Genomic DNA, 20,792 nt, shown 5'->3' with positions numbered 1-20,792 from the left:
CATTTATTGCATAGTTGTGTAGTCCTTTTTTTTTTTTTTTTTTTTGTTAAGCAAGTTTTAAATCTCCTAAAGTCCATGCAAGTACTGTACAAGCAATAATAACTCCAGTAGTGATTTAATAGACCTTTCCAAAGGATGCTCACCTCTTTTATTTATCGAAGAATTTTGATGCTGAACTTGAAAAAGGAGACTTCCTAAATCACTGAGACATTTCTTTGTCACATAATCCCAAGTGTAAAATAAGTGAACAAGAGATTTGTTACAAAAAGCTTTTTGCTATTTTCTCAGTTATGAAATTAGAATTTAAGTTTAAATTAAAGAAGGAGGGAATAATGGGAGATTTTGGAAATATCTATCTATATGCTGAATATACTCAAATGTAGTCAGAGGAGAAACAACACAAAAATTAAGACTTTAATAACTAAAAAAATTAAATAGAGAAAAAATAAGTGAAAGAATAAATGCAAGACAGAGAAAGGAATGACCTCAGGATGGTCTTACTTTATGTATTAAATCAGGAAGACAGTTTGCTGAGAACTTCCACCAAGAAGTTAATAATTCTGAAAAAATAAAATAAGTTTATCTGCAAATTATTCAGTGTGAATCAAAATCAAATCTACTGCCTTCCCATTGAAATTCACTTTTACTTATGTAAACAATATAAAAAAAGTAATGCAATATGGTTGACAACTTTGAAAAAAAAAATTCCAATTTATTCTTGCAAATTGGCTTAAATCAGAAAGATTGCATGTACCCGCTTTTTCTTCAAATGAAAGTACAGTAAGACTTGCAAGGGAAACTCTGAAATTCATCCACTAGTCTCAAATTAATTGAAGAGTAAAATCAAATTAATTTGAAAAATATTGTGTTTGCAGGCTATTTAGGAACTGGAAGTCCTGAGGTGTCATTGAGAGAAACATATATGTGTTTCATTTGCATGATGTGGAGAAGTTAGCAGTATGTTAAAATTTAGGTGTTCACATCAAATTAATGCATCCTGAACTATTTTTCTTCACATTTCAGAAGAATTGTTGAACAGCTTTAAAGAAATGTGGGTGGGTTTTGTGGCAATTACAATTTGATGTACAGGCAAATTCTACAGCACATCGAATCCATAAAAATTTCAGAAGTGTTTGCATTTTTCCCTGTGAATTTTTCACAATTCATATTCCGTATATATGTGTGTGTGTATATATATATATATATATATGTATATAATTGGAATATATTTTATTTGTATTTAATAATATATATTTCTATTTTTCCCTGATTTTATTCACATTTTTTCCTGAGAAAAAAACAAATACTACATATTGACCTATATGTGACTGATAATTAACCATTTTTTCATAGATTAGGATTTGTTATTGATTATGCAATATTATGATGAAAGTTGCCACAACAAATGTTTTAGCTATTCAGATGTCCTTACATAAATAAATATGTAAGTAGTTTGACTATTAACAGCATACCTTTTTATTTTATTTGGTATTATCAATTAACAAATCTTGATCTCATACTGTCTTAATTCAGTTTATAATTGACATAATTTTAAATCTCCATCAATGAAGTTAAACATATTTTTGCAATGTCACCATATTTTATGATTTAAAACACACCATACCTGTCAAGACTCCTACATTAAACAGGGATAGAATTCTTCTTTTGTAATTGTTATGCTGTAACTGTTCTTTGTGTGTAGAGTTGGCAGTCTACATTCCACCACCCCCACAATATAATTGTCATTTAACTGTTTGTCTCTTTACTGCTTGTTCCAATTTTATGTAATAGGAACAGCAGGGGGCATTCAGAGCTTTATATGCTGGATATGGTTGGATATGATGCTATGGTGCTACTTTACTGCATTTTGAAAGTGTAGAATGCAGTTTGATCAATTTAAAATATACCACATAAAATCCATTATTTCATGTAATATACATTTATGCATCATGAACCTGTCGTTTATTTCTTCGTTCAGTCGTTCATTTTTTTCACATAAGTATTTAGAAGCATTACCTTCACACAGGATTTCCATCAGATAGATGAAAACAAAAATGTGTTACAAATTAGTTGCAATAATTTTAAAATCATGAACAAAATTATTTTCTTAAAATGCAAACAATTACATCTTAACGTGATCTCTAAAAAAACCCAACAAACAAACAGAAAAACCACAGCAAAATCAGAGGAAAAACATCTGACTTGAGTGCACCATTTGCTGTGGTGAAAAAGTGTAATGAAATATGGATGTCCTTATCTCCAACTATCAGAAGAAAAAGGAAAGAAAAGTAGTCCAGGATTTCTTACAAGCCATAGCTTCAGCTCAAGAGAGAAGTTATGAGAGCTTTGAGGAGTCCCCTGCCTTAGAGAGCCTCTCTGCAAATAAGCAAAAGCCTCAGAATTCTACAGGCTCATATGAATGTACACCAGGCGTCAGGGTGAGGATGCCTCTCAGGCGTTATTTGAGGATACGTGGGTGGAGGTGGCTCTATAACAACACGACATTTCCCTCTTCCTGGGATACAGAGAATATTCTCCTGCGTACAGTGCTAATTAGCAGAGGAAAGTAGGTGCCAGCAAAGTAGTCCACATGCTAAACCTGGCCATTGTCTAGAGTGGAACACCAAGGAATTTATAAGGTCAGAAAAACTCTGTATGCATGAGTTCAAAGTTTAATATGATTAAGATTCTCTTAAAAGACTTAAGATGCAACATTTATTGTGAGAATTGCTCACATGTTTTTGGGTTAAATGCATAAACAGGAAGACATCTGAGGATCTTTCTTGAGTCACTGGCATATAGAAGTATTAGGGTATCCCTGCTTATTTGCTCCAGTGACCAAACCAGATACAGCACACCTAATCAAGTTTGACAATATTCTAGAAGTCTGGAAGTACATGTGGGACTGGGGAGAAGTGGGTTTGAATTTACGTTTCTCTTTCTAGTCTTACTGAAATATCTTTTTCACTCTCACCCTCTCTGAAGTTTCTACACAGCTTCCAGTATTCTGTCAGTAGAAAATACGTCATGTCTTCAAGCAAATGCGTGACTTACAATCCAACAGTTGCTTTTTGTTTTGATGCATAAATAAAACTGTAAAAACCTCTCCTTGACAAAAGGTAATCCTACAGTTCAACTGGTTTCATCCTACATAAGACAGCTGATGAGAATGAGAAAGTTGGATAATTATGTTAATCTGAAACTGAAATCACAGAATGACAAATTTTGAGTTTTGTTTTTTTTCTAGAATGTGTCAGAGTATTACAGAATTTCCCAGAAAACTGTCACATGGACGTATTTTATTACTTTATTTTCCTATATTTTCTGCACTAATACTTGATATTCATATCCTAGTTATTGTATGGATTCCAATGGCTAGGTGCATAACTTCAGAGATCGAACAGATTACTCAAAGCATGGCATCTCACACTGGTTAAGTGTTTGTAATCTAGGTCTCACATTTCTTATCTTTTCACAGTCTGCCTTCTGGCCACACTAATGTAGGCACTGAGAGGACAATTAATTTGTTGGATTGCACTTTGCCATTTGAGGTGCTGTGGGGTGCCAGGCGGTACTGTACCTGGACCTTACCACCCACTCCACAAGGACCTGGAAATTCTGAACACCCTCTGTCACACTCTCAGGCCCATGCAGATGTCTCTGCTAGTGCAGGGCCTCAGAAGGTACTGCATTTCTGTGTTTGGACACTTGAATCCTCCTTTCAGTCATCTGAACAGCCCTGTTGGCTCCTGTGATTACACAGACAAGACCTCTGTGGAACCAAGAGGTGCACATGCAGACAATATAGACATTATAGCTTAGATCTGAATTAGGAGATAACTCCCACCTTCACATTCCAACTGACTACCCTAGCAAATGCTCAATAGTTACTATCTGTATTTCACAGCCTACTTCAGTTCTTTAGCAGGTCAGCCTAGATGGTGTCAAATTTTAATCAGCTTCTTTCTATTTCTTAATATTAATCCTATGAATGGACCATGTAAGAATATACAGAAGAAAAACAGAAGGTGTACCATATGTTTGACAGCAGAATGCAACATGCTTATACTGCCCTTACATGCTGTAATACTCTTATAACTTTTCTTGGTCTTTTTATGTGTCCTTTCTGCTGCACATGCATCCATGCAGTCCATCTGGTTTTTGATTTACCTCTGCATATCTGATAATTTACAGTACTCTTAAAATAGACCAAGGACATTAATTTTATCTCAAAGATTTTCAGGAACTTAATATCTAATACAGTAAAAAAACCCACAGTTTGTGCAAATTTACAACCATACAGAAAAGATGCATAGTTAGAGTATGTCTTGATGTGATTTTTCCAAAACAAAAAGAAGTTTTTTCCTTACTTTTTTAATCTAATATTCTTTAGGTCAGTGCCTATCCAGAAGAAATGTATCTGGTATGTTTATAATGAAAGATTTTATCAATCTTGGAGAAGAAATTACTGAAACAATGGAAAATAGACTTTTTTAACTTATCTATAAATTGGTTAGACCTAAAGAATATGTGCAGGGTTTTTTTCTGATGATGCACATAAAATATTTTTTATCACTTCACCTGTTCATTCACTCTGGAGTGTGATGGTCCATGATGGATGAGAATCTTCACAATATCTACATCTCCTCTCCAAGCAGCCAAGTGTATAGGAAAGTAACCTTTATTATCTGCTACATTAGTTGATGCTTCATACTGAAGTAATTTGAGAACTATATCCCTGGAAAACAGGAGGTAAATCTAAAAATGGACAGGAAGCTAATTTTATTAAGTTTTTACATGAACATACATATTACCAGTATTTTTAGAATGGAAAATAGAAAAAAAACCCAAACCTGTACCTCAAGTGAAACAGCTATCAAGAGTGAAGACTATAATAATATTGTTTAATTAATTAATTAATTAATATTATTTATTAATAGAATAATTTCTGAAAATGAAAGAGTAAAACATAGACAAAATGCTATTAATTGTAAAGATTCTTGCTTCTTATGAATACCATGAACAATATTATCATCAGCTTTCTAAATCTGTTTCTTTCAATAGGATCACCTGACCACAGAATCATTTTTAGAATTTTCCCATCTAGAACCTGGGCATGTCCCTCAAGGCACTAAAGGCAGAGAAATACTTTTGGCCCCATCACTGCTGAATTCTGGAGGCAGGATGACAAGAGGACAATTTACTGTAAGGCTTAAGTAATAGTTTTTCCTCTTCTTTAAGGCATTATCTAAAAGACAGTTAGGAAACAATTTGATGATCTAGCTAGGTATTTGAAATAGCTTCTATGTATAACTTCTGTGAAATAACTGCTTCTATTTTCATTTCCCACATTCAGCTGCCTTGTAGTAGTGAGGGGAAAAGTGACTTATTACCATTTTAATTCTCTTTATATTCCTTTCAGTACTTTTGGTGTGGCTTATCATACATTAAGTGAAAGATTAGCATAAGTTGGTATACTGCATCCCTGATTTTTAAGCAGTCTCCTGTACTTAACTTCAAAAGCTAAACATAAAAATCAGCTGTGTGGCATGATAACATTAACAAGTATGTCAGAAAGTAAATAAATTCTGTCTTATTGCTGCATTTGTAGTCTCATAGTTTGACACAGTCAGGTCTCATTAGTTATTAAGCTAAGAGAATCTATGATCCAGTGTGGGCAGTTCTATGCACATTTTTTACAAATATGGAAACACCGACTTAGTGATTTGGCTCAAAAAAAACAGTGAGGGGAGGGAGCTCAATGTAGCCCATATTATGACCAAAAATGACTACAAAATTGACTACAAATTAAGACAGAAGATAAATCTAAGGCAATTATTCTTCCAACCTTGAAGGAACCTTATTTAATTGCATATTGAAAGAAAATTGTGGCAAGTTATGAGGGAATATATCCAGGTCAAAAGAAACTCCCAGCTGACTTCAAAAGATACTGGAGTCATCTCATCAAAGCTTTGAGGAAAATTTAAGCTGGATTTTGGTTACTCCTGACAAGGTCAAATACCATGAGAACAGCCAAGAAAGAGCAGCTCCACTACAGAAAGACTTCTGCTACACAAAAAGTTCCAGAAAAGGGACTCTTGAGGGAAACTCTTTAGTATACGTAAGGTTTGAGAGACTTCCCATTAAATAATAGTTTTGCAGTAAATGGTCCAATGAGAGCTAGACGTACACAGCAGTTCATCTGAAAGGAAGACCAAACAGAGGAAGCATAAATTGAACTATGTGGAAGAAAGTCAGTAGAAAAGCCCTGCACATATGAAATCTAGAGATAAAAACAAATGAATTTTTGGGGAGAGCCTATTGCGACATTCAAGCTACAAAATAGAACATGCATCTCCTTCATCCTTCAAGAATGCCCTACCCCATTACACTTATCTAGGGTGAGACTTCTTTAGTGCTTTGGCAGAACTTTTTCATTTTGTACAAATACATTTCAGAGAGGAGAAGACTCAAAGTCCTTAGCCCAGTAACATTACTGGGATAAGTGAAATTACTTAGGGAGACTGAGATTCCAGTGTCTGCCCCAGATATGATTTAATTACTTAGATAAAGCTGAATGGTTTCCCAAGGAAAGAAAATGATCCCAGAATAACCAAGGAGGAGGGAATTCATCACACACAGTGATCAAGCAAGGATTTGAACAATGGTGTCCAAAAAGTATCTCAGCCACAAATTCTTATGTTCTTACTTTTCTTGAAAAACTTTGAAATCCCTCAGGTTCAACCTACTGTAAAGTGGGAAAAATTAAAATCCCAGAAGTTTTTAAAGGACAGGAACTTCTCCTAAGTGGAAAGATTCTTGTGTCAAATGATTGTATGCCGTTTTGATTTTGAATATCAAGTTCAAAAACTCAAATAGAGTGTAAAGTAATTTATTTTTTATTTGTGATGACTAACAAAATTAGAATCACCAGGTGTCTGTCTAATTCTCTCGCTGGCCATGCTGCCGTTGCAGCAGGATCAGTATAATGGTTTGGATAACAGGTCCTGAAACCCTCATGATTTACCACAAAATATCTCACGACGTATTTCAGTTTTCTTTAATGTAAGAAGGTATAATTGTGATGTCAGTTACTGCTACTTATCCTGCTGTGAGTGTATGGGGTCATAGCAGCCAACACTGCACTTTTCAAAGGCTGCAGTTATATCTGCTGCTGTACATAAATCCAAGTTTTTAAGTCCTCCCTGTCCTCAGAAAAAGTTTGGTCAATACTACATCTGAAATCATCATTTGGCTTTTGTATGTTTTGGGATTTGATACTTTATATTGCTAGGATTCACTTGAAACCTCTGATAGTTTCAATGTTTATACAGCAATATTTTTAACTTTCTGTGTAACTATTATTTTATTGCCAGTATTAAATACACTAAACCCAGTTTTCATCTATTTAAAACCAGCAATCTTTGCAAGCCAATGCTTCGGGTTTGGTCATCAAAAATTAGCAATAGCACTAGAAACAATCCATAAATCATGAACAAAAATGCTGAGTTTAATAGACCATAATAAGAACTTAGACCTAATTTCATGGAGATAAAAATATATTAATGGATTATTCTGAACCTTCCTACACAGCTGAAACTTTGGAAAATGCACAATATCTGGTTCAAGAGTTTACTTCATATATTTATTCAGAAAAAATATCGCATATTCATAAAAAGATTAATCCATCTTAAAGAAAATAGGCACCTTTCTAGAATACAATTGAAGACACATCCTAAAATTTTAATTTATCCTTAGAAGGATGCAAAAATTGTGCAATGTGTAAAGTAAACACATAATAATTATGTATACATGTGTTATTTTATGGATAGTCCAAAATCACATTAAAATTCATACAAATCACTCTTAATTTCAGCTGAGTTTGGATCAATTCCTTACCTCCCACAGAGCAGTTAACCAAAGTTTTACGTCAAAACTTTCTTTAGTGAAAATACCCTTCTTTTTCCTGCTTTCAAGTGTATAATTAATAAATTTTTTTTCATGTTACTTTTGCCTTGATAACAATTAATCTCTACTGTTCTGTTTCACAAAATTGCTTCCTAAAATGTTGACACTCTATACATATGTACATACACACAGAAACATAACACAATATTTTCTGCTGTGATTTCCCAGCAATGGAAAAACACTAGAACCAAGACTAGCAGTAACAATGCTAAATTTCCCCAAAACTGAGGAAGAATTTGGAAGAAGCAGTATAGAATCAATAGTTTTAAACATTTCACATTTGTCATTACTACTTATTAATACTGAGGACTGTGTCAAAACATCTTATATTAATATATTCCATTGAAAATAAGGCTTTTTTAAAAAGTCAGGGTTTGCCAATTTTTGGTACAAGTTACAGAACTATGCTGTATTTTCTTGCATTACATAGTTAAATACCATTCTACATAAAAACTAAATGTGAGGCACTTACTTGTGTCCATTTAAAGCTGCATGATGTAAAGCAGTATAACCTGAACTGTCAGTGCAGTTTATGTTTGGTCCTCGCCAGATGCTGCAAATACAGAAAAATTGTGAAGTTAATTTTTTGGCTTGGAAAGTACAGAAGTGTCAGAAATTTAATCCACAAATAATCCAAAGATCTCTGCAACAAGTGTGATAAAACTTTAAGAGATGAATTACCTTGAAAGAAACTTAAAATAGCAAATGTCATCTTGATAGCAATATAATTTATTTATAAAAATAATTTTACACATCCATCTATATATGAGTCATGAACTGTATATAGGGCAGACTCAAAGACTAATGACAGAATAGTCATTTCAATTAGATCTCTTCTCCCTCTATTATTCTGGTAATTACACTGACGTTATCATCTGATTTTGTACTACTTTTCCACAAGTATGTAATCATTGTCTTTAGGTCAGTCTAGAATCAAACAAGCATCAGATTAGTTGGAACCAATCAAATTGTTTAAAGGGACAGGAAATTTATTCTTTTTACTTAACTTGATATTTTAGCTCCCACTTTAGCTGATTATATTCTTAAAATAAATTAGATATGCCTTTAAAAATAAATTAATTAAATTCTATTTTGTTATCTTTCTGTATTTTACATTCAGCTTCATTACATAACCTGTTTAATGAGATTCATGATCTATTATGGACTCTTCAAAAAACACTAAAGGACAGATTTTGTTTCAAAGTGGAAAACATGGGTGCTAATCTACCAAAACCAACAACAAAATCAAGCCCTGGAAATTGGATAACAGAGGTGTATTGAAAACTAGCAGGCTATTTTGTCTAACCGATTACATTTGAAACTGATTGTATCCCTTAAAGAAGCAATTTACCCTTCCGTAACAGCTTTCAATCATCAGTATTAAAACTTCCTGAGTACAAAATTTTGACTCCTGAATTACAGCCTGTTTTCTTTCATTTCTAATACAATGCTAAACATCCATTGGCAAGCCATATTTTCCTTCACTTCATACATTAGAATCAAGTGCTGTAGTTTAAAGAAAATAATTTGAAACTAACAAGTAAAAAGAATTTTTCATATTGACATTTTTCATTATCTACCATTAGTAAAATGACATTATGCTTAATATATGATTTTTAAGAATTATTTACTATTGAATCTGTATTTTATTACCCATAAAATGGAATATATATTTATATACATAGATATATATATATATGCACACTAGGGAATACTGATGTAGACTGGTCTCTTTTTGATTGTGTGTATTGGAGTGATTCATTAGCTCATAAACTTAAGAAGTTGTTTTCCCCCAAGTAATACTGTGTGCATACAGAATTATTTGTGTGAAACATTGTGTTCTGCAGTGAGCATAATTCTACATAATGCTGGGTACCTCACCTCTCCCTGCAATTTAATTTCTTGGAAGAACAGGGTTGAATTATTTTCTTGGGTGAAAAGAAGAAGAAAAAAAAAAAAAGTGACTTTTTAAAAAATCTGCTCCAACATCTACAGATGCTCTTTTCTACAGACGGCAACTTTCAGATACAAAAAGTCACTCTAATCTTTTCAATTCAAGGAAATTATTTTAACTTCATGGCATAGCAAAAATTAAGTTCCTGAACAGATAGCTCCTGATAGACAGATGTTATTTGTATGGCAAAGGCCAAGCTTTCTATCTACTAGAAGGAAATAAATCTTTATTTATTGATAAGGTACAACCTCCCTTATACTTCTGCATAATGTTTATCGATTATTGTCTTATTTATTGAATTATATTTTCATCCTTTGATGTATACCAGCTTATAGGAGAATGAAGAAAACAAGAAGTGTATAGAAAGTAAGATTTTAAATATTACCAAAAAAGAAAATACACTACGAACCAGAACATAATTCACTTGATTTTGATAGCTTGCTTGCTTTGACTTAGAGTTGTTGGGATTTGTCTGTTGGTTGTTTTTTCAAAATGCAAGGATTCAAGTGTTCATGTACTGTTTATGATGTGCTAGGCATCATGAATAAAAAACCAAACAACCCACAAAAAAACTAAAAACAAAAAACTCCCACCAAAACTCGACACATAAGATAATACTTATTCTCTCCTAATTTTCTTCTTTAATCCATTTATTAATTAAAACATTGTTGTATTTCCTGACTCTGATCTTAGGAAATATTTTTGAACTGAAACTATTCTGATTTATAAAAAAACAGCTCTAAAACTTTATTAAAGCATATATAAATGCACTTATGTGTAACTCCTCAGGACATGCAGGTTGGGTGGGTGAGAGGCAAAGGACAAAAGACAATGAGTAAATGCTGATGACTCAGAGACACAAGACAGGATGGACAGAGTAATCACTAGCAGCTCCCAAAGGGTACACAAAGACATGCTCAAAATCACAGCGTGGTTATCAAACTACAGAACACAGCAAGCATGAGCAGGACTCGGCTGCAGGACTCATCCCTTGGCACAGTGCAAAAATCCTCTCTTGGATTGCGACAGTATTGGAACATTATTTCTTACAAAAGGAATGTAGGTCCAGTATATATATATATGGGATATTTATGATTTGATAACTGAGAATCAAATTCAAATTGGACAGTCTGAATACAAATTCTTACATTATAAAACTCCCAGCTTTAGCTAAAGCTCTTCTGTTGCAATCAGAATACAGTGGGACAAAAGTCCAGCCATCTATAAGCTCAATACAAAGCATTTGACTTCAAACAAAAGTGGAATAGAGATTGAGGAAAAACCTAAATACCCCTTCTTTAGTATCATAAATGTATATGATATGTGAAGAATCATTAAATATATTGATTTATCTGTGTATTAAATCATTTGTGAAAGCAACACTAAGGAGAATCTGACAGAAAACAAATACCATTCAATCTCCAGAAAAGAATATTTGTTGACAGAAAATTAGTGGTTCTTTAGAATACCATTAATACTGAATGTTTTCAAAAATATATTTTTTTCTAATACTTTGATGCAGTCAGTAATCAAACTTCTTAATGGGGCATGCATTAGTAAGTTAGGAATCTGTTTTCCTATGTACATCAGTAAATTAAAACCTTCCTATTGCTTAATGTATTTTAAGAAAGTAATTGAAATTACTTTTTGTGCAAAAAACTAGTTTTTATTCAACAATGAATTAAAACACGATTATCAATTAGTTTCTTCCATGACGTCTTGCCAAAGTAAAGCACAAATAAACAGAAGTCTGTTATACTATCTACATTATTGCTGAAAGCAGAAAGATCTCCTTCTTACAGTCTGCTTTCACTGTGGACAAGGTATATTGGCCTTATGAAGTGATGTCAAATATTAATTGAAAATACTCTTTACTTGGTCAGAAAATTACTATTGTTTTTCTTTTTTTTTTTTTTTTCATCTGCTTAAATAGTTACATATAAAGAGTAGTATTTCAAAGAAGCATGAAAATGACAGGTAGAAAGATGGTTCGTTGATTGATTTCTTATTTTGCTATGCTTTCTGGAAAGAAATAATTGTGAAATGGCTGTTGTTACACACAAATTAACAGAAAAGCAAGGAAATAAAAGCTTTTTCCAGATAATCATCTCAAACACATTCCCCATCAACAGTACAAGAACTATGCTTGCAAGGAACCCATAATTTTTTTATGCATCGCATTTCCTCTCTGTATATATATCTGCATTATATCACTCCATTATCATTATACTATTTCATGACTATGCAAAAATATTTCTGGTCCTTATATAGTAGTTTTGCTAAGGTGAAAGGAAAATCTTTTTGGTGATCAATGATAAGAATTTTTAAAAATCTTAGAAAGCTGCTTGATGACATGACATTCTGAACTTCATCCTCTTTCCACTGATGTCAATGGCAAACACCAGTTCAGATTTACACAGCCTCTTACTGTTCCTGTGTTCCACAGAATAAATACGTATTACAGGAATTTATCTTGTTCTCAGCCAAAATCTTCCAAAATTTCCATGCTTTTTGTTAATCTGACAGAAGCAAATTGAATAAAGTCTTTTGAGCACACAGCCAGGCTCTTTATCAGTATTCTGCCCACATTCATGCACATGTTCAGTTGTGCTGTCAGTTTATACAAAGTACATGGTCAGTATTACAGAGAATTTTGAAAATGCAAACTTTTACATGATAATGTGTATCATGATTCAGACAAATAATAATAATACTATTACTTACTGTGAACAGCAGAAAAATAGCTCCCATTCTCTATTTCATGCACAAATATACCACATTGACAACTCTTCCTCTAACCTATATATTAATAATGTTACTTATCAAATATAGAAGTGTATCATTTTAGTAAATTTGAATTTTTTTCTTTCTATGGATTCATCTTTGGTGGAATCCAGTTTTATGCCAGGTACATTATTCTATAAAAAATTGTATTTCTTTTTCATGCATGGTTTTACCTATTATCAACACTCATTTGCTGAATTTGAGGTATATCTTCAAATTACTTCAAAGAAAGTAAATTTAAATATTTGCTTTTAGTAGCAGTGGAGATAAAACCCTTTTAGAAAGTCATATTTTAACGCCTAATAAATAACTGTACATGGGGAATAAACATTGAAAAATGTATTTTAGGATTAATTTCAAACAGGTGCAGTTATAGGTATTAAACTGAAAATAGTAGATGATCTTTTGAGTAAGGCTATCTTTGACCTTCTTTCCAGTACCAAAAAACCTATTGCATAAAGCAACTGAGAATTAAAAATCTCAAATTAAAATAATAATTTTATTTTAATTAAAAATAAATGGAATGACAAATGGATTATCAATTCAATTAATACTGATTTTATGCTTAAAGCTTATTGTATATATAATTCCAATTAAAAACTTTTGTTGTATCAGTGTGAAATGTGACTCAAAAACATTTCAGCTTTGAATGTGCTTATCTCCTATGTGATTCCTGTTGTTTAGTTGCTTCATTATAAATAATACAACAAAATTCAACTATTCATGGATTAAGGATGTTACTTAAGTTCAGGTTCTAAAGCAGCTTATTCCATTTGCTTTCTTTAACTTTGATCTGTTTATAGTCTTGGCCTAAGTTTAAGTCAGCAAAACTGGAGAATTCCACTAAACTGTTGTCTTATTTCCATTCTGAATCTGTTCAGTTCATGATTTCTATTTGATCTCTCAAGTGCAATACATATTATGAGTTTGATTATTTAGTATACAACATTTACTCATTACTATACTTAGAGCTAGCTAAAACAGTGGGTTAGAAAAAGATCTTTTTCCAAATATGCAAACAGAAGGATCAACACTTACAGTGATAACACAAGCATGGAAGTGTAATTTAAGAAAATACGTAGAAGAATGGGATTATGTCCAACAACGTAAGACTCAAAAAACAGTATCTTACCAGTAATTATTGTTTATCAAGTGTTGTAAAATATCACTGGTAAATGAACACTGATAGATTTAACAGACTACATCTGCCCAGACTAAAATCTGGGAGTAGGGTGGCAGCATTTAAAAGTATGAAAATAACCTTTATGTCCAATAGATAACCTAGTATATTTGCTCACTACCATTCTTGCTGTTATTAACTGTATTTTTGGTTGGAGAATGATGAGACCCCTACCATCATTAGTCCAACCTGACATCCATTGCTTCTCCAGTGGAAAGAATTATGAAAAGGCTGATTATAAATGACTGAAGGTCAGTGTGTGGCTGAGGAGACGCAGAAAGCCAGACACATAGAGATAGCAAAAATCCTGGATATCCAGAAAAGACTTAGTTGTGATGAGTCTTACAGAGAGTCAATATGGCCATATCCTTTGAATAGCCTCAGGATAAAGAATTGTAATTGAAAGAAAAAGGTTTTACAAAAAACCTTTTGATAGAGTTAGGACTTAAGAAACAACTTTAAAGGAAGTCCTGAGGTGAGAAATTATAGAACCTGTAAATGAGGACATTACGATTGTGAAGTACCCAAAGAACAGGCTGGAATAGTACTGAGATAATTGGAAACAACATAAATTCTTATTCACGTTAGGTTATGTAATAAACAGCTCTTGTTTATATACAAAGGAGCACAAAGGGACAACAGAGGGTGGGCGAACCAAGTAATACCCTAGCACCACTACTCTGGAGCTCACCACAGAAGTGTCACCAGTGCATTAAAAGCCCATCTATGCAGGTCCAGCAGAGGGTAACAACCCCACCTTGTTGGGGTCCCTCTCAAAACTGTGCTGTGAGAGCCTCCACCTCACTGCCCAGGGGTGACACACATCAACATGAAACAATGCTGGAGAACACTTCAAGCTGAGAGACACTATTGTCTAGGGCTACAGGGCATGTGGATTAAGTAAGATTTCTGATGGGATATTTAGGGGAGGAACCAAAGGCGGGGTAAGGGATGGATTTAGGTGATTTGAGGAGGAACAAGTTTGAGAAGATAGAGGGATAAGGGATAGAAGGACAAAAAGGGTTGATCACGTGTAGAGTTGGTTCTGCAGCACAATAGGCTGGTTGTGTCCTGCACTCAGTCTTATTAAATTCTGATTCTATTTTCTTGGGCAAGGGCCTCTATTCTGTGTGCATGCATGAGGGCCAAACTGCCTGCACCTGAGTGAGAGGATGGGTTAGTGATAATATATGTCAGTCTGGCCAGGAAATGAGCAAACAAGGGTCTGCATACCATAAACTGGAAGGAGACCTTGGATCAGAGGACCCACATGTGTCCATGGAGACAGTGTGTGATTACTAACAAAGACCAAACTGGATTAGTCAGCAAAGTAGGTGAGGGAGCCAGTTGTGTGGCTGTAGGTCTCTGAAGTTAAGACCAATCAAGGAGGTGATATCATCTGAGAGACAGGGAGAAGGTTAAATTTTGGAGAACAGAAGATGATGAGGAGGCTTCTGCTGAAGTTTTACTAAGTATTTTGTGAGTCAACTTTGGAGATCTATATTAAAAATACTAGAGAAACCAGTGGTCTTGTATGGTTGACATAGGTCATTGGGAGGCATGTCCTACAACTCTTCAGATTGGACAGTCTGTACACGCATAACTACATTCAAATTTAGGTATGCCCAGTTTGGGAAAGAATCTACCTAGAAAAACATGTTGATGAGCACTCAGTCTCTCCAATTAAATACTCTGTATGGTAAAATCTAAATAAACTAAACCTGAACAGAAGTCACATGAACTATTTTAACTGAGTTAGAACTTTGTTTACATGCAGCTGCAATTAATTTCCCTTGAGGGTATGTAATTTTATCCTGATAGTCTTAATAGTTACATCACTTTAAACGTTGTAAGAAATCAGTTAATATGAAAAACCAAAAGGAGAAACACATTGACTTCAGGATGATGTCACACACAGGAATAGGAAATCAATTAGTTATGCTTTATTTTAAAAATCTGTCATATATAAGGTAACTTTGCATTTGACCTTTATCTCACCAGTCTGGCTTCATCATTCTTTATGGACTACTCATCTAAAAGTACAGTGGCTGAGTATGCTGCATAATACTGTGGCTATATTCAAAAAGCAAAACGTTCCTGAGTAGTACTGGTTAACTTTTACAGTCAAGACCAATTTGCCTGGAGTGGTTAAAAGAGAGAAAGCCTTCATCAGTTATGACAGAAGTGTTCCTCTGTATTCCACTTGTCTATAGGGACAAGCTGGGGTTTTGCTTAGTCCACAGAGAACCATAGTAATTCCAACTTGTCAATGATGAGTCAGACAGATCTTTGGATTCAATCCAGAGTCCTGTCCTTGAAAACCCAGTCATCCTGACAGAAAAAAACGTTACCTCTCATTTGGCATCATCCTGCAGAAGAATGCTGTAAGAACAACTACTAAATTATGAAAATACACAGTTCAAAACGAGATTATCAGGCACTACCTTTAATAAGCAAAATCATTCATGTTTAAGCAATGTGAATCATGTTCTAAAACCATTGCCAATGGTATCTCCATGTATGATCTTAGGTGATCTGAGCAATCTGAAAGAATACCACATGGCTAATTCTGAAGATCAGTGCATCAGATTAATTGTTCCTGTGAAGAGCAACTCCACGCCCATCGGATCATGAGTTTGGGCCCCCTAAAATGTGTGAGGTAGTTGGGTTCTAAGTACTTGTTATGAACCTGACCTAGGCACTTCGTGTAAGATCTATAGATTGATCATATAGAAATGAAGGTTAACCAGGAACACAGCTCACTGTGCTATTTAGTATTAGGCTATATAATAGAGAAAGGCTAATTGCCTTGGCTATATTTATTTTCAGTGTGAATACAATACTTATGGGTACATTCATATATTAAACACCCTTCATAAATAAATACTGGGTTCTTTCAACTCTTTTCAGACAACTAATATTTAGTGAAATTACATAAAGAATCATTATTTTTGTCTATAAGCACAACAGAAATCAATCTCCTGAAGCACTGTGAAAGCCCTCGCATTCCAAGTACATCAAACACTCACTCGCCAGTTGGTTGAGGGAGGGGATTGTCCCATTCTACTCTGCATTAGTGCACCTCGAGTCCTGTGTGCAGGTTTGGGTGCCACAATATAAGAATGATATAAAACTATTAGAGAGCAACCCAAGGAGAGCTACAATGATGGTGAAGGGCCTTGAGGGGAAGTGTCTGTGAGGACACTTGGTCTGTTCAGCCTGGAGGAGACCTGAGGAGAGACTTCATGGCAATTACAACTTCCTCATGATGGGAAGAGGAGGGGCAGGCACTGATCTCTGTGGTGACCCTTGTGACAGGACACAAGGGAATGGCCTGAAGCTGTGTCAGGGGAAGTTTAGGTTGGGTATTAGAAACAGGTTCTTCCCCCAGAGGGTGTTTGGGCACTGAACAGGCTCCCCAGGGCAGTGGTCACAGCACCAGCCTGACAGAGCTCAGGGAGCGTCTGGACAATGCTCTCACGCACAGGGTGGGACTCTCGGGGATGGTGCTGTGCAGGCCACGAGTTGGAGGCGATGACCCTTGTGGGCCCTTTCCAACCCAGCATATGCTGTGATTTTTTGATTCCATACATGAATGGAATCATATATGGAATACATGTATGAATATAACCATGAATGTTGAGGTATAGTACATACATAATTGTTTTCTTTTGAAGAACCAAGCACATTCTCAGAAAGACCATTCTGACTCCTTTTTTTTGTATAAAAAAATAGCTGAGATTAAAATAAAAATTTTAAAAAGCCACTGTAATATTACTTTTATCAGAAATAAACTGAACCAAAGTCCTATTTTTCTTTCTTTCAAGAATACAGATATGATGACATATTGTATTAGGAAAGATATTCCCTTAGCCATTCTTTTTCCTACTTCAGCTGACCTTGAATCTTTAGTAAGAAAAGAGTTTTTTCCACAATTAATTTTTGGAGATCCAACACACTATTCCCATCCATCATAAATTCATGGTGTTTGTAATTTTAAACACATTCTTATCACAGAGAGGCAAAGTCAATATTTACTAGAAAAGGAGATTTTAAAACCTCTAAATGATTAATTATGCATCCTGGAACACTTACTGACATTTGTTTAAGTGGAATAAAAATTCCTGAAGATCTGGCACTGGAAGCAGCGCTGGGAAGAGTAGCAATTTGCATCAAAGATTTTTGAATATGGATGCTGCTAGATCTATGACCTCAATCCAGCACTAAAGATTGTTCATATTAGAAACCAACCTGAGATAAGACTCTTTGTTATAGCTGTAGGACATACAGAACAGAGTTTGCTATATATAGAGTCGGTAACTCAGCTGGCATTAATACCTTGTCCTTCCTCATCTGGGTTTCCTCAAAGGTAGAATAATTCTTTCAGACACTAGCAAAATATACACAAGCAAAAATGCATGATTGCATTTCCTCTTGATTCTTGAAGGCCATCTCACACCTCATTCTCAATTTATGCTGAGATTTGAAAATGAGATTCAGAAACCAACTATAGTAGCATTAATATCTGCATCAATGTAATCAATCCCTACCTTGACATATGAAAATGTAACAGATGTGAGAGTCTCACTTCTTGAGTTTGCATCCATATGATATTAAATCAGTTATTCACATGATTTCCCATATTCTGAATTCAAAGCTTCCATATCTTCATCTCATAATAGCAGCAATAATGTCCAACCGTTTTGGACAACCTGCCATAACTTTAGCATAAACTCACAAGAGTGAAAGACTAGAGCCCCAGGAACTAACTTCCAAAATATAAATCCTGAGATATTAAGGCTCTTGAAGTCTATCAATGACCTATAACATATGTAGAATATCTACATAATGTTTGTGCTGGGAGAATACTTTCTCAGTTATTCAGATTCCATGGGCCTGAGCAGACAATGAGAAAGGCAGAGAACATCAGAAGCCTGCAACAGTACATTTTTGCAAGGTATAAGGTAATTGAAAATAACCTTGATCAAAATGAATTCAAAAGAGTACTAAAACTCCTTCCTATTGTCCTGGAGTGACTCTTATAATGCTGAATTTTATAATGTAAACATTATGTTTATGTTTAATAACATAAATATTAAACAATTTGAGTCTGTTCTTTGGAGAAACATCATTTCAAATCAGAGGTGCTCTTACTGCATTTGCTAGAATGCTACCATGGGGTATCTACATGTTGACTGCCTCCATCCAGGTGCTAACACTCATTCTTTACATCAGCTTTGTATTAACTTCCTCAACAAAGACACAGCTTAGGAAAGACATACAAAATATAGAGATAGATATGACAAATACATTATAAAAATTATAGTCAGCAGATAGAAAAAAAAATGTGCACCTGTTCAGATTGCATCAGCATTTCTTTCTTCTCTTAAACTGATTATCAAGTTAAATAAGGAAGTCAATCAGGGTGAAATTAGCTTCTTCATTAAGTACAACTGGGCAAAACTGATCAAGTTTTTTCAGAGCCTTGAAGATTAGTCTTTATCAGACATACTGCAAACCTCAGATGGAATCTTTTTAACATCTAATCTTTAACATATAGAGCTATTATAATGTGAAATGTTAAAATGTTTTTGGCTTAGCATAGAAAATCTGAGTAAGAATGATATTGGATGAAATTATTGCATGGTACAAAACTTCTAAGTCAGATAATGTTATTAACTAAGGACAGTTTGAGCATAAACTCTCTATTCTATGCTCTAGCTAACTGAACAGATGAATAGAAAAAAGCTTTCAAACAATAAAAACATAAAATTAATGCATTATTTTTTTCTCTCAGCAACATGTCATATTTGAAATAAATAATATCAAAACAGAAGGATGCTACTCAGTACACATTTCATTTGCTGTGCTTTGCCAACAGAGGTCAGAATTACCTCAGCAGCATCCAAAGCATTACTATGATCATGACTAGAAATACTTTTATTACCACAAAATTACTTATACAAAGACAAATTACATACTTTAACTAGAGGATGAAGTTTCACAGCGACATACTACAAAGGTCTTCCAAAGCTTTTGGATATATAACAACGTCACCACTTAAAATTTCCTGAACACTGTTACTGAAATAACTACAAAGGTCATACTCATTATGACTGACAAAGTATTTGGTAGGATATGCTAGTAATCATTTGGATCACTCAGAAAAAATCAATTCATCCAACATGATGCTTTTCATTGAATAAAATTATTTATGACACACAGCTTAGAAGGCAAAATGTAATTACAGTAAAAATACTCAGTAAATTTTTAGTCTATTTATGCTAGAACTCCCTTTTTAAATCCATTAGGAGTTATTGTTTCTACTCTATTTAAAAGTCTTATCAAATGTAGAAATGAAATTCAAAACTAAGAGGTTTAAATGACACAGAATCTTCTACTATAAAGGAAGATTTGGCTGATGTAGAGTTTCAAACAGCTTAAAAAGAACAATAACCCATCACTTATTTCCAGATATATCTAAAGTGAACACTGTGTTTTATAATTTGCCAAAAACCAATCAGACATCAACAAAGAAATATTCTTTGCATGTCAAATAGTTTTACTACAGAATGTTTTCTAGGAAATTAACCTGAAACCTACTCTATAAGTATTGCAAGTGCTCCACAGGATTCCAGCTGTGTGGATCATGAACTTTTCAGCAATATTAAAATAAAAATGCTAAATTTGAAGGAATATATTTAAAGAATTATCTTTCAGCATCTTTCTGTAGCTTTAAATTGAACTGATAGGAAACTTCACAAAATCTGTTTTTGCAAATACATTTTAGTAAAATATATTACAAGATTCATCCATAACAGTAATAATTTAATGTCCTTTCGTTACTGTCTGTTTTATAAGAGATATCTAGAGAATCCAAATTTGTGTGAAAATATTCCTCCTAAT

At 33.9% G+C, this 20,792-nt stretch overlaps 1 protein-coding gene across 1 annotated transcript in view; it reads right to left on the bottom strand.

The window, feature by feature from the left end:
• LOC131591713 (ankyrin repeat and sterile alpha motif domain-containing protein 1B-like) overlaps nt 1–20,792 on the bottom strand; it is a 407,097-nt gene that overhangs the window by 353,493 nt on the left and 32,812 nt on the right. The window contains exons 2-3 of the mRNA XM_058862673.1: nt 8,441–8,521; nt 4,582–4,738 (exon numbers count right to left, since the gene is read on the bottom strand). Of these exons, the coding sequence (XP_058718656.1) occupies nt 4,582–4,738; nt 8,441–8,521 (238 nt within the window). The remainder of the gene's footprint in view (nt 1–4,581; nt 4,739–8,440; nt 8,522–20,792) is intronic.

Source organism: Poecile atricapillus, chromosome W (assembly GCF_030490865.1).
Source record: "Poecile atricapillus isolate bPoeAtr1 chromosome W, bPoeAtr1.hap1, whole genome shotgun sequence".
NCBI classification, from domain to species: Eukaryota; Metazoa; Chordata; class Aves; order Passeriformes; family Paridae; genus Poecile; species Poecile atricapillus.
The sequence above is the reverse complement of the archived record's forward strand: the minus strand, read 5'-3'. Positions and strand labels throughout refer to the sequence as shown.